We start from the raw sequence: 15,441 nt of genomic DNA on the forward strand, positions 1-15,441 counted from the left end.
AGCGCCTACCTCACCCGATGATAAAACGTTGTTCATATATTCCAAAAATGACTCATCCTTAATCTCACTGTCCGTGAAAATAAAAGTGATTCCTTTGCCTTGCTGACCAGCTGTTCTATATAAAATTTTCAGGTCTTCCATCAGATTTGATGTGTTGTAGGATCTAAGGAAACATTGTCATTGTGTCATTAGCTAAATTATTTTGATGTGAAGGAAAGATCCTTACAACAATGCTTTATGCCATTTAATTAAGCAGAAGAATGCTGATATTATTGCATCAGATGGGCATTTAAATGTAAGTGAATGTTACTGGTTCATTATATTTACTTACAAATATTAAACTTATTTTTAAAATTTTTCTTTCAGTTTCTAATAGCTATTCTGGAGGGAGTAATAGAAGTGCAGCATCTTGGTAAAGTTTTGAGTACTTTGCTGTTTACTAAAGTCAAGAACTATTTTTTTTATTGAGGTTTAATTGCTGTATAACACTATACTAATCTCAGGTATACAACATAATGATATATATATATATATATATATATATATATATATATATATATAGTGAAATAATCACAATAAGTCTAGTTAATATCGAGTAACACATTTACTTGCAAAGACAAATTGATTTTTAAAACTCCACATTTTGTGAAGCATTATAATCAATGTTTTACACACAAAAAAGAGATCTAGAGTGAAAAGTAAACCTGGAACAAAAATGTACTGTTTACCACAACTAAACGTCACCTGGATGTGTTTATGTTTCCTTTTGAAAATATTTTTGGTAATGATAATAGAAGAGACCAATTGGAATATATACTAAGCACCATCTGCAATGATATTTTAGAAGATACCTCACAAATTAAATCAAACTAAACTAAATCGTTTCAAGCCTTCATTATATGGGATGAGGGAGATGCCCTATTAAAAACAGTGGCCTCCTCATCCCTAATACAATTATTCTCAATACATCTTTGGATCCCACATGAAAGGGTTTGCTAACCAATCAGTACACTGTAGTAGAAAAGGTAGAAACATTATAAAATATTCCAATATAAATTTTTCACTGTCAAAAGCAATACTTTGATGAAAATTAGCTTGCAATCATGAAATGTTAGAGAGGTCCCAGTACAGAGTAGCCCAGTAGCACCAAAAGTGAAAATAAAGATATTCCAGCCCTGGAGACTCAGACTTACTAAATTATTATTTGAATTCTGCATCATTAAGTAAACTCTGAGTTCAGAGCACAAGAGCAAATAGCCTTCTGGTTTTTTTTTAAGCTACTAAATATTTAACTTCTATACTCTGTGCTTTTTTAACCTCTATCACCTAAACCCTAGAACCAGAAGTACCACTACCATGCATCAATATTTTAAAAAGACTTCTAGAGAAGTGAGATCTGAGAGATTCAAATTTTAAAAAACAGTTCCCCCTTAACAAATGGCCATGCTTTCCAAACCTGAGGCTCTTGCTCCTTGACCTTTGGCCACATGGCTGTGCAAAGGCTTAGCAGCAGGATGGTCTCTTGAAGACTATGAGAAAGCAAGGAGGCCTTGACACCCTTTTCATCAGTAATGGAGCATTCCCAGTATGACATGCAGAGGAAATAATTTTTCATGAAGAGGGGAGTCATAAGATTTTTTACTGTGGCAGCGGGTGCAGTGAAAGTCAAGGCAGACCAGAAACCAGTAATATTGTAATCAATTCCCAGGTAGATCTGGGATTTCCGGTAAGACATTGCCTCTTGGAGTCTCAGCTATAAAAGAGGCTAATCTACAAAGTGCTTTTAAAGATTGAAATAGCTTGTGCATGTATCTATGGACTTCCATCAATGAGACAAGTCAGCTAAATGCTTTCTCTATTGCGCCAAGCCACAGCTCTATATCAGTGTCCCATAGGCAAGACTTTCTGCTCCTATACCTAGAAATTAACCTCTAATAATTTTTAACCCAACTAAACTTCCCAAACTGGCCTGCTGCTTCTCATCTTGATTAACCCTAAAATTCTGTTTAGCATCTCTGCCTTACCCCTGCTTATCTCTTCAAGTTGACTTTTCTCTTCATAGTTCTCCCTGTACCACACACATATATCACATATATCTGATGACAACCCTCCTGGGGTTCCCCATCTTGATGAGGAGCAGTACCACTTACCTAGTTTCCCAAGCCAGAACCAGGATAGACAAAATCCAAAAGCTTAACTTCCTAATGATCTCTTGAATATGTCTGTCCTCTTTTCTTCTTTCTCACTGCTACCACTCACTGCACTACCATCTCTTGCCTAGACCCCTGAGACAGCCCTATACCTCTTCTGGTTTAGCATCTTCCACCTATTTTCTGTACTGTGCATACAAATCTGACATGCTTTTCCCAGTGATTAACTCATTAATGGTTTCTTATTGCTCCAGGATAAAGTCCAAATCCATATGACACTTTCAAAGGACTCCATTTCTCTTCCTTTCCCTACCTTATAATTGACATATATCCTTTAGACTATATATGCCATACACCCAGCTATATTTAACTTCTTCCAGGGCCTCGAATGTGATTTCACATGTGCTGATTCTTTTGCCTGGAACATTCTTTACTGCCCCTCTTCTGTGAGATAATTTTGGGAAATATTTAGGTCTTAGTTGAAACATGTCTTCCTCCAGGAAGCCTTTTCTAACCATCACTTAGACTAGGTTAGGAGTCCTCCCCCTGTTTCAACAACACCTGGTCTGCATTTATTTCCTTATCATAGATAGCACCTATGTATCATATATATCAATTGAGTTGCTCACCTAACTGTCCACCTTGAATTACTGTAAACTCCGTGATAACACAGGTCAGGTTTATCTTGCTTACCATGTACTCCTCAGTACCTCGCCAGTGCCTGACACATAGGCGGTGTTCAATTAATATTTCTGAATGTCTGAATAAGTAAATCTGTATTATTTTTCATCTATTTTTCCAGTTTATTAATATTCTTGAAATCTGAATTAACATTTAGTAGGGATAAATTTCCTCTGAGATGCACTAAAAGGAATATACATAATACCCGCATCATGCATAACATAAAGACAAAGCCAGCTATTCATCACAATGAGATGCTGAAATGTTTCAAAAGCAAATTATTAATGTGAAATCTTCACGGTTCATAACAGAAGCTGAAATGGAAAGATGATAAGTCAACAATGAAGAAGAAAAACTATTGTGTTTTTTTTATGTATAAGCAAAATGCATTCTTTTTTTAAATTTTGTTTTATTGCTTAAAGTATTACAAAGAGTATTATATATGTCTCCTAGCAAAATGCATTCTTAACTTCAGGTGACCTCTGAGAACTGTTTATCAAATCCATTTATGCTTAATTAAAGTTAAACCTTGTTACCTTGTCAGTGTGATCTGGAAGAAAGTATAGCCAGCAATGAACGAAGCCAACCTTGTCAGGCTTTGCTTTCCCGATCCACCAACCCCGACTAAGAGGGCATTTCCCCGGGGAGTGCGAATGATGCGTGAGATCTAGAATATGGAACAGAAAAAGCATATATCATCCAACATATAAATATTCCATTTTTTCCTTCTTATTCTACATAGCATTGTGGAAGATGTACATTTCTCAGGGTCAGAACGGAGAGGGATAATGGTTGGAGGAACAAGGGCATTACTGAAATAGAACAGTGTTTAGTAATATGAACAGAGTAGGAAATGTAGGGTGTGCCTTTAGGAAACTAGAAAGAGACCAGTGTAGGTAAGTCAGCAGTCAGCCCCGACTGTGGCTTGCTCTGGGTCTTCAAGAAGAGAAAACAAGAAGATTTAAAGGTTTCCTTTAGTTTGCCCAACCTACTGCAGTTGGATAGGGGAAAAAAAAGAAATTTCAAAATATGTACCTTTGGAATACAGACCCCACAATTGATTAGAATATCCTCCATATCTGAAATATGACAGTTTAAATTGAAGAGAAGAAAATTCCCCAAATATGGCATAGATACAGAATTTATTTTTAAAGAAAATGAGCATAAACACCCTCCTGTTATTTGGCCAAGGCAGTGATATCTAAGATATCTACCAAGAAGTGCCTATGGGTTCACCAACCAGAAGTCCACTCTATTCCAGTCAGTAGCCCCAGACCATTCCAAGTTCCCATTGTGATAAAAGTTCATATTTCTTTGGCTTTTACTGGTATTGAATGAACTACTTATACCATCAGGCCTCCAATCCCACCTAGAGGGAATTCAGTGCACAATTCTCCTTGATGCATTCTTCACCTTGTATGATAATGATCTTTCCCTCCTAACTACAGGTTAAGCCTGGGGTATTAGAGTAATACCCACTTTTCTCTAGAGAGTGGGTTGGGGCTAAGAAGGAGTCACTTCCCTGTGGCTGGGGAAGCTTCCTGGAGTAACTCGGGCTTTGCACTCTGCCAAGGTTTTGTTAAACATCCTTTCTCAGGATTCAGGAATAATCTGTGTTCTATTCATACTGACTATTCTTGGCTTTTGAATTATTTCCCCCAATTCAGTGTGAGCCCCAGGAAATGAAAACCATTTTCCTGTCTCTGTTGTGGGAATCTGTGAGATAGGGCTATATTGGAGACTTGGTTCCACTCCAAACCTATTTATCAAGCAGCTCAAGTGTGCCTGTCTCAGCAGTACTCCAGCCAGTGAATGCTGAGGTGAACAAATTGGATGCCCGCCCTCATGGAACTTATCATCCCGCAGGAAAGAGGAACACACAAAAAGATCAATCTACACAATACAGCACCTGTTGGGCGTGCAGTATTGGTGAGATGTCCTGCAATCAGGATGTGTTTCATCATAAGAAGTTGTGTTTTTTTTCTGGATTACAAGCCAAGCAGAGCATGAGCCATGCAACTGGAGTGCGAGGCAGGTGCTAGATCGTAAATAATGTACACGCCAGGGCTTGAACGTTAACCAAAGACACAAAAGAGATATCACAGAAATATCTATGTTTTAAAAGAAAATCCTTATTTTAATTAAGGAAAGCATTGAGAAATATGCTTGGTCTCACATCACATCCTGTTTTGCTAAAATTTTATCTTAAATTCTGTCTCTTGGTTTCTAACATGTCTTATAACTAGGTCACACATTTTAAGACTCACACCAGCATGACACAGACTTCGCATGTATTTTTCACAGAAAACAAGAGTGTAGAAGAGGTGGTCATCCTAGAAGACTGTGAAAATTGTAGCCTTTAAGCTCAAAATCCAGTCATGGATTACTTGGCCAATTCCAGAACAGACACACTAAATGCTCTGAGAGGGAGGAAAAACACAGTCAAGGACCCTGTGCTGAGGCACCCAAGTCTTGAATGTCATGCCCAAAGTGAAGAAATGCTCACCAGTCATCATCTGTGCTGTGAAACACAGAAAAAAAGACAGTTCTAGGGAACTTCCTCAAGCATGAGTCTAACATAAATAACCTCATCTTCAATTTGAGCAATTATGAAATCCCAGGCCAATCAGATTTTGTCTCCAGTAGGTACTTAGCCATGAAGTTGTCTTGATATTATTTATTCAGAAAATGTTTTTCTTTTTTCTTCTTCTTCTTCCTTTTAATCATTAAATCTGGCAGCCTATCTATGCTTCCTGAAACTCATAACTCTTACTCAACTATTAATTAGGAGCTAATTTCAAAATGTTATTTCTATTTAGCTTTGAAAGAACATTTGCATATATAATTCTGTATAGATGTCTCAGGTTCTAGAGAATTTAGAGTTTTCAAGCTAAATGCCTCATGCTGGGGAGATCCAACCCCGAACAAACTCTCTGTATTCCTTCCTCTCCCAGACTTATTCCAGCCTTGCAGAAATGCCTTTCTCCCACTCTTCCATTTTCAGGGGGAAGGTTGACTAGATACCCCCTACAATCCTCTCCATTTCTAAGATTCAGTAATTATTAGAGAAGACAACTTATAATTATGAGATTGTACCTCCTGTTTAAACCTAAGTAATGGAAGAAAGCCTTGAATTATCTTCTAACTAAAAGGATATAGTCTAAAGAAGTAATTCACGTAAATGACATGAGAATATCAGCAACCAATTTTAAATGTCATTGTCTTCCATCACAGATAAATTAGGTCATATAAGTTATCAAGTGAATAATATATTTTATTTGCAACCTTAGAGGATCAACTGCCCGATGAATGGATACTTCAATGACTAATATAGTAAAATAGAAAGGAAACTATTTTCTTTGTAGATTTCATTCTAACAGAATTTTCATCCAACTGGAAGTCAACTGTTCATACCGTATTTTTTTATTATTATTTCTAACTGTGCTGAAATACATCTAACATAAAACTTATCATCTTAACCATTTTTAAGGGTATAGTTTAATAGCAGTAAGTACATTCACATTGTTGTGCAATCACTATCACCAAAACCATTTTTATCTTGCAAAAATGAAACTATACCATGAAACACTCCCAATTCTCCCTTCCACCCAGTCCCTGGCAACCACTTTTCTTCTTTTTGTCCCTATGAATTTGACAACTCTAGGTATCTCATTTAAGTGGAATCATTCAGTAATTGTCTTTTTGTGACTGGCTTATTTTGCTTAACATAATGTCTTCAAAAGTTTTGCACTATTTTTTATAGTTATCTTTTGCATGATGCAAAAAGTAATCAGAATTTTTGCCTGTACTTTGAACTCAGATGTCAACCACATTGATTCTATGTAGTGAAAATATTGAGCTGGAAGCTATATAGCAGCAACAGTGAATAAAATTATCACATCACACATTTGAAGTACACATGCTCTGATGTTAAGCCTATATGTGTGACATATTGCATTCAGTTTAGAAACTAAATTGGCATCAAGCACTGAGTTTATTTTTTAGACTAAAAATTCTCCTAGGAGATGAAAATGAAAGAGGAGGGGGAAATTCTGGTGTGAAACCAACAGTCTGTCACTTTGGGGAGGCACTAATGGGTAGGGCCACTGACCTTGACTAAGTGGACCATCGCATCCTCGAAGAACACCAAATCCATGCCAGCACCGCGGACACTCTCATTATAGAGCTGCAGGAACATATTCAAACGCTCCTTTAGGTGATCAAAAGACTCAATTGGCTCATAAACTTTGGGCATCTCAGTATCAGCCTCTTCAGATGTTTCTCCTGGGATTAGGGAAAAAAGAATCAATTAAATGTCTTCAACTTGCTGGGCTTTCCTACTTCCTTCAATGTAAATTAGTACACTCATAACTCCATGATTTAATACTACATAACACTGATTTTTGTCTAAATGTCATATTATGTACTGTTATAAAAGAAAGCAACAAATACTAAAAGCATTAGGATTACTGTGATCTTATATAGTCATAGTTCTTTCCTGCCCAGAAAAGGCCAACTTCAAATAATATAAATACTGAATTAAATTGCATCCATAGTTGAACATTGTCATTTCAAGGATCTTCCCAGAGATACTCACCTAATCATCCAAATGAAGATCAAATAAAGTAATAATGTAATGTCAATATCAGCAACAGAGGCTAAGAATTAAATTATTTTTAATAAGAATAAAAAGATCATTGCATCTGCTCAGGCAATTTTTATAATTCAGAAATTTCAGGTTAGTGGTAAGGATAGAAGTAAATTTGAGGGAATGGAGGTAGAGGGTTGAGAGAAAAAGAATAATGATTTCCTAAATAAATACACATATTGAATTATTTCACTGGGAAAATAATAAAATCAATATATTTTTCACTAGAAACATATCATATACAAGCCTAACACTTTTCCAACTTTGACTATAAAGCATAATACCAAAGAAAAAGCTAAACTGAGCACATATAAATTCACTATCAGGTAACAGTAACAGGAAAAAAAAAGTGACACATTAATTGAATATACTAATAATAACTTAGAAGTTCACTGGGTACTAAAAAAGTGAGTGGATCCTCCAAATCTAATACTAATTATTTTCAATTGACCCTGTCCTAATATAATTTTGTATTAACCTTCTTATGACAAGGAAAGGAAGTTGATTCAACATAATCATTACCATGGCCTATTTGCAAAGCTCTAACTTATTTCAATAGTCACGTCACTGTTTCATCAATGTTCAACTCAAGCTTCGAGGAACAAAGTGCTTTGAAGTCACAAAAGATTGTTTGCCTCAAGATGCCACCCACCCTAAAAAGCATTTGTGCTTTGCTCCTTGAAAATCATAATCTAAATATGTATCTTTCTCAATTAGAGGAAATAAAATACATAAATTCTAATTACCTAGCAAATGCTCTTACCATTACTGCATTTTTGTATTTGTGTGACCTGATTTAAAATAAAATGTGTCAGCGTCTTTCTGGAGAAGGTCCCTTCCAACTGCACAGCCAGCAATAAACCTCCTTTTTTAACACTTTTCAATCAGAAACTGGGATCACATACATCCTTATTAAATCTAGAAAGGGGCTGCCTTGTCATTTTCAATCATTTAAAAGATATACATAGCATGTGTTAAAACATGCCTTTTTAAATTTGGAAATTAACTTAAAATTCATCCTCAGTTCAGAAGAGGTCATTCAATAAAAGAAAGAAAATAATTTCTAAGGGAAAAAAATAATTGGAGCAATACTTCTTTTCGTAAGAAAAGTAAAGTATGTCTCAATTTTTCATGGAACCATAGCCACAAAAGCTTGCCTCCACATCACCCATCTCTTTCTAATTACATGCAATGGCCCTCTCAGATAGTTTGAGGTTCTTCTTTTGACTGTGAACATTCGGGATGACCCAAATAATCATCATCATTTTTGCTGCCTTTCATTCGGCAGTGACTATGAGCCACAGATGGCCCAAGCCCTTCTGCAGACAGCATTTCATGTATTCCCCACAGTGCTCCATGATGCCTATATGAATATTTCCATTTTTATAAATGAGGAGAATGAGGTTCAGTCAAGTTCAGAGACTTGCCCAGCTAATGTATGCCAAGTCACTTCCTCATATCTACATCTGTGTGACAGCTGTAAGTCCCAAGTGCTCTATTCTGTCCTATCCTGTTTCCCAACTCTACCTTAATATCCAAGACTCATGTGCATAAAAAGTAGTTAAACTCTGAACTCCAGGAGTATGCACTTATATATTCATTCTATATTTGTTGCATGCTTAGCGTGGTCCCAGGCTTGTTTCAGTAAAGTTTACAGGACAAACCTATTGTCTTCAGATAACCCTTCGGGGAATTTCAAATTCTGCTTCAATAGTTTACCTGTCAATTCGGGTGCATCCCTCAAGAAATCCACAAAATAAGCGTCGATTCCACAATCCACCAAGAGTTTTTTCTCTTCACCAAACGCCTCCTCCACCAAACTTACTAAAGCCTTATCAAACCAGGTCACATCGTCTGACACCGTGAAACGATCAGCTATCACGCGCTTACACTCATGCTTCCAGAGCCTTAACAGTTCCTGTAGAAAGCACAGTGAAAATGTGCTACTGGTTGCCATTATGCCAGAGATGGGAATTCAAGGTCACGATATTGTAGAGTACTATCCTTATTGATTTAAGGTGCTACATTTTGAAAAGTTGGGGTTAAGATATACTTACCTTCATTTCAAATCTGTGTCATTCAGGAATATTAAACAGAAAGTAGGTTCTATTCATTTCCATTCTTTAAATGAAAAAGAAAACATCTCTAGACAAAATACTAAAATCACTCTGATCAACCAACAAACTAATATTCTATTTAAAAGTCTTATGTTTATGATAAATTAGTCAGTATTAGTCATGTAGCCAGACCATAAAATAAAATGCAGTATATAAATAACTCTCACTTACACAGTTGAGGTTTACAAAGGTATATTTACTTAACACCATATGATGATAATTTGAGGCAAAAAAAGAAAAAACTGGCAATCACCTAAGCTAGATAATTCAGGGCCAAAAGTTAACTGGAAGTTAAGGAAATAATGGCCCAACACACCTGTCCCTATAGCAAGCAGAACAAATGTTTGCCTAAGCTCATTGATATGAAAGTCTGGTGGAAATGTCTTAACTTGGCAACATTTTGCAAGTTGGAAGGGTTTTTAAGCCATTATATTTCTAATGATAGAATGCCATTTAGTTGCCAAAATATAAAAGTAGTGTAGTGAAATATATCCAATAATTCCATTAAAATAAAAGTTCATGATAAAAACCAATTGCTAAAACTATTTATACTGATTTAAAATAAACATCAAAAATGGCTACTCAAAAGGTAATGCTGGAGAACTCTATTCCATCATGCCATTAATTTGTCAATAACTTTGAAGGGAAAATCAAGTTAAAATGTTCATTGCTGTTAAAATGGCTCTCACTTCTCTGTAACAAGGAGAGTTAGTTTTCACCAAAATATCTTGTCTTAGAGTCAACCAGTGCAGATTCCTACTTTGTGAGCATCTGGGTAACGTTGTTCCTTTAAATAGTCAACACACTGTGCCTAGTGACCGTATAGTTGATATCTCAATTTTCTCTGTATTTTTATGTGCCCTAAAACCCATTTGCTTAACGACCTCTTTGGTTCCATAAAAGGCTGAAAGAGAGGCCAAGGTCACATTAGCCTGAGCACACAAGCCATGCTTTGGTTCCTTATTCAAAGGAAATTCTATAATGCTAGGAACCATTATATTCCAGTGGATGTACAAATGCTCATTTTTTTGTCAAATGAACTTTCTTTCTTCTATTCTGCCTCCATTCAATGTTAGCAATACATAATTCTTTCAATGCATTCAGTGATATGGAAAGGAAAGATCATGAATGAATAACAACAAATGTTTTCTTTTTTTAATTTTGATTATTTCTAAAGATAATTACTTTTTAAGTTAAAATGTCATGTTTAAAATATGAAGACTCTTGTACAATAAAATCAACAGTGATCTGTTCCATTATTTAGTTTTTAAAAATACCATCTGATGAGAAAAGAAAATCAATTGTTCCTTTTACTCTATTAACAGAAAATAACTATGTATACCATTTCCTTAAACATAAACCTTAAATTAATTAGAATTTTTAAGTAAAATTTTCTGACATACTGTTTCTTTATTTGTGTTCATTTAAAAACAGCAAAGAAAAAATATCTGTTCTAAAACATCTAAAAATATTGTCATAATTCCACTAAAGATTACATTACTAAGAAAATCTAGGGTGTATGGTGAATAACAATGTCTGTCTTTCTTTCTTATGTATTACTTACATCTGGTTCCTTGATAACCTCTGAGGTGGTGTTCAGCATTCCCTGCCAGATCCTGGAAAGATCTCGAAGGTTAAATACGTAATGGAATTTTGCAGGGGTGGGGAGCATTTTCATCTTCGTCATCTGCCACAGTAGGCGTGTCAGGGGAACCAGTTTTGTCACTGAATCTCTCACTTCCTCTGAGAAACCCCTTTGGATACAGTAGTAGCCTGTCCCAATGACACCTGAAAGGGGAAAAGACGCATAACAGTTTGACTGACAGTTCAAATAAACTAAATTAAAATAAAAAAACATTATAATGCAGAGTTTGCACAAATATAATTACACATTTTAATATACAACTACAAATTAAGGAAATTTATAGTATGTTCTCTTATCTTTAACACCTAAAAAGTAGATACAAGTTCAAGTAGGTTAGCACTCAAATACTGGAAAGTTGATTAAGAAATACTACTGCAACGCTAGCTGAACTAATTCAATATTATTAAATGGGTAACTGATAAATATATAAAGATGCCTTATAAAAGAGATAAGAAAGAGGAAGATTTCATAGCTGCTCTAAGATTTCTCCATTCTTTTGTTGCATTTTCATGCATTACAAAATATTTTAATTTACCTTATATATAAAACTTTCCAGGCCCCAAACCCAAAAAAAAGATAATTAAAAATGGTAACAGTCATACTTTCTGCTCCATTTTACTTTTCCCAAGTCTAGATAATTCACATGTCATTTGGTTTCCAAACCTTTGCCCACTGCTGTAATTGAAGGCAGGCGCTGCCTAGGGTGCTAAGCTGACATTTTGGTCTGTCAGAAATTAATTAGGGTAATCCTTAGGAGTTTTTTCTCAGTATCAGGTTCAGAAAAACTAAATTAATACTTAAGACAAATGACATAACTTACACTCTTTTTCTGCAAAGAATAATTCCAAAATTGGTTATAAATCATTTTTATTACTCAGTTAAATAATTATGATTATCTATTGGGCTTATGTTTCTTCAATAAAATTATTCCTGAAATACTACATATGTAATCAATCAATGATTTATTACTCTATAAGTTATTCGGAAGATGAGACTATAATTAATCTCAGTGCAAAATTATTTCTGTGCAAAATTATTTCTTTGGCCAGAATCATTATACAGGTTGGTTGAAGTACCAGCTATATAAACCTTTGGCTTGATATTGTATCAATCCAGACTTCAAATTTGTGTGTCCATGAGGAAATGATTGCATTATATAAGTCCTTATATAAACAAAATACAGTACTAGAGATTGATAAGGGCAACAGATTAAGGAGCCACCCAGTGCTCCCTCTGTGTTGACCTCTAGCAATATATTTCTCATTGGAAAACAAGGAATTGCTCTTCCCTCCCCAAGCCCCATCAACACTCATCTTACCAAAGATCTTGTCCATGGAAGCATCCGAGGGCAAAGTGCAGTTAAATATAGAGAACTGCCTCTTGAGTCTTTGGGGTATATCATTGCGTCCACCCCCCGGATGGATCATGGCTGCCAAAAGCTGAATGTCCACAATGCTGGTAAACTCCCCAGGCTTCTCTAGGTTATAAAAACCACTTTGTTCCATCAGCTGCCGTACTATCTCGTTAGTAACCTAGGAAAGACAACTTTCAGAATTAAAATGTCACTCCTTTATCTGCTAGAACCTAACTTCTTGACTGCTTCAAATCAATGGACTTGATGGGAATTCAGGAATTATATGTTGGAAAACCAGAAAAATACTGATTCATCAAGAATAAATCCATGTTGAATTAAAGAAAGTGCACAAAAAGACTCAACATACCTGGTCTCCCCACTCATTGATAATTGGCATATTCACATCATCAATAAAAACAGTCATCTTCTTTCCTGCAGGAGGGCCATATGTTGTACCCATGCGTTTATCCACATAACTCTCTATTGTCCTCTGTTAAACAAGAAAGCCAACAGAAATGCCTGTGAAAATATCCCCTAAAACGTGGTCAATTATTTAAAAAATTTAGGGACACTTGAATTGACAGGAATTACTCAGAAAAACAACCCAAACTCCCCTTAAATCTGGAATGCGGGGTGCAAAGTGCCTAAATTATCTTGATAATGTTTACAACCTTTGAAAACATGATTTATTTTAGGAGTAAATAAAATTCTAATCCATGTAAATTTTTAATGGGATGGGACTCTTCAGGCCATGTCTACAAATTTACTTTTGTCTCTTTATGCCTATGTTGCTGACACTTTAACCTCCACCCCCATTGTTCAAAGAGGCCAGCCTTTATAATGAGGGACAAAGGTAAACAGGGCTACTATCCAAGAAGCTTCTTAGGACTGGGCTCTGAGCTGCTCAGCCTGCTGTAGGCAAAAGACGGCTCTCCCTCCACGAGGAGGCTGCCACCTGGCTCCTGTGGCCTGACGCCATCCAGACTCACTGCTCTGGGGCAGATTCGCTCTGCATCACTTCTCATCCCTTGAGACAAAATGAACAGCACTCACCCACCTCTCCTCTCTCATTTCCACCTTCTGAGCTTAGGTGGCACAGGAGAACACACTGTGCTCTATAAAAACACTTCCCTAGCAATATGAAAAAGAACCTTAAAACTGATGAAACTACTAATGTAATGTTATGTGTCAATTACACTTCAACTAAAAAAAAAAAAACTGGTGGAAGGAGTGTTGAAAGGGGTAAGAGGAACATGGGAGAAGGACCCCAGATTGTTGACTATGATGTTATCATTTCCATGGTAATACAATGTAGCTTGTAAATTAATCGGTCATTCAAAATGTATGCACTGATTAACCAGAGCTAGCACCGCAAAGAAAACAGAAAGGGCTTTGTGGTTCCCATGCTCTAGACAGGGGTGGGGAACCTTTTTCCTGCAAGGGCCATTTGGATATTTATAACATCATTCTCGGGCCATACAAAATTATGAACTTAAAAATTAGCCTGCTGTATTTGGTCAGACATTTAATTAACTCAGCCCTAATGCCTTGGCAGGGCCAGACCAAATGATTTCATGGGCTTTATACGGCCCGGGAACTGGATGTTCCCCACCCCTGCTTTAGTAAAGATGAAAGATTTATGGGATCTAAAGAGACTACCAGAGTATATCCCACGCCTGCTTGAGAAGCTCAGTCTTAAAGACCTCATTTCAGTCCTACCACTGTACAGATCCTTGATTTTAAGTCATATTAAAGATAATGCATAAATATAGGAGAAAGTGGAGGTATACTGACATAAAATGCATTCTCCTCCTATCCAAAAAGGCTTTCTCTTATTTCATGATGAGTAAACCAGTAAAAAATGACTTTAATATCCAAGGTACAACCAGAAAATAAGGCCATGATATAAGCAAAAATCTATGCATCTGTCCTTGGAAATGGTCACAGTTTGGTAATTTTAAATTTTAAGTTTCTATCCTCATTTTAACAAATAATAAATAGCAAAAGATATGAATATTTTTTACCGGTTTTATATAGAAAGATATATAAATATATCACAACTCATTCAATTGCGAAACAAATCTCCCATGACAACAGTGCAATGGCAGAAAGAATTTTATATTCCCTGACATAGAAGCAAACTGTTTGAAGTAATGAACCAGGCTAAATTTAGCTCTGCTTTCCAATGAATTTAAATGCATAAGGCAATTAATAATCTCCCGACACCTCCCTCTGGCACTAGAGCTTTCCTGGCATTCCCAGGTCTATTTGTGAGAACACACAGGCACATAAAGATTTTATGTCTTAAGGGGGCGGGGTGGGGGGCGATTTTAAGAGCTAAAAGCCATAGGTGGACTAAGTGAGATAATATGAAGCAATAGCCACATACCTGCACTTTCTGCCCCTTCATTATGACCTTAATTTCTTTGAAATAGCAGGAAATTATTAGTAAGCTATATATATCATAAAAGAGCTAATTTGACAAAAACAAAGTAGGGAGAACAAATAAATAGCTTGTGAACCTGGAGTTGAGACTTCTTTCTGTTTTTAGAATTGCTGCCCATTAAGTAGTTACCTAATGAATTCTGAAGTTTGCTGGGACCTCCTGAAGGCCTGAAACACAGTAATTGTGTGTTTTACTCCCCACACACCTATTTGGGAATGTGTGGGGAAACCACAGACTTGGACTGGTATCTCCAACTAGATTTCCCCGCTTGGATGATCCATCACATAACAAAATCAGCACATCTAAACATAAACACCTCTTACTCACCTAAAGTCTGCACCCACTCCTGTGTGCTCATTTCAGAACTAGGCCCCAACTACCTACATGGCCTAGGTCAGCT

The 15,441-nt window shown here is 36.2% G+C and overlaps 1 protein-coding gene across 1 annotated transcript in view; it reads right to left on the minus strand.

Annotated features, from left to right (window-relative positions):
- DNAH5 (dynein axonemal heavy chain 5) overlaps window positions 1-15,441 on the minus strand; it is a 183,356-nt gene that overhangs the window by 55,210 nt on the left and 112,705 nt on the right. The window contains exons 48-54 of the mRNA XM_070411907.1: window positions 12,963-13,085; window positions 12,560-12,773; window positions 11,161-11,384; window positions 9,199-9,397; window positions 6,943-7,115; window positions 3,368-3,498; window positions 10-163 (exon numbers count right to left, since the gene is read on the minus strand). Of these exons, the coding sequence (XP_070268008.1) occupies window positions 10-163; window positions 3,368-3,498; window positions 6,943-7,115; window positions 9,199-9,397; window positions 11,161-11,384; window positions 12,560-12,773; window positions 12,963-13,085 (1,218 nt within the window). The remainder of the gene's footprint in view (window positions 1-9; window positions 164-3,367; window positions 3,499-6,942; window positions 7,116-9,198; window positions 9,398-11,160; window positions 11,385-12,559; window positions 12,774-12,962; window positions 13,086-15,441) is intronic.

Source organism: Myotis yumanensis, unplaced genomic scaffold (assembly GCF_028538775.1).
Source record: "Myotis yumanensis isolate MYYU_CA2020_CCGP unplaced genomic scaffold, mMyoYum1.0.hap1 SCAF_4, whole genome shotgun sequence".
NCBI classification, from domain to species: domain Eukaryota; kingdom Metazoa; phylum Chordata; class Mammalia; order Chiroptera; family Vespertilionidae; genus Myotis; species Myotis yumanensis.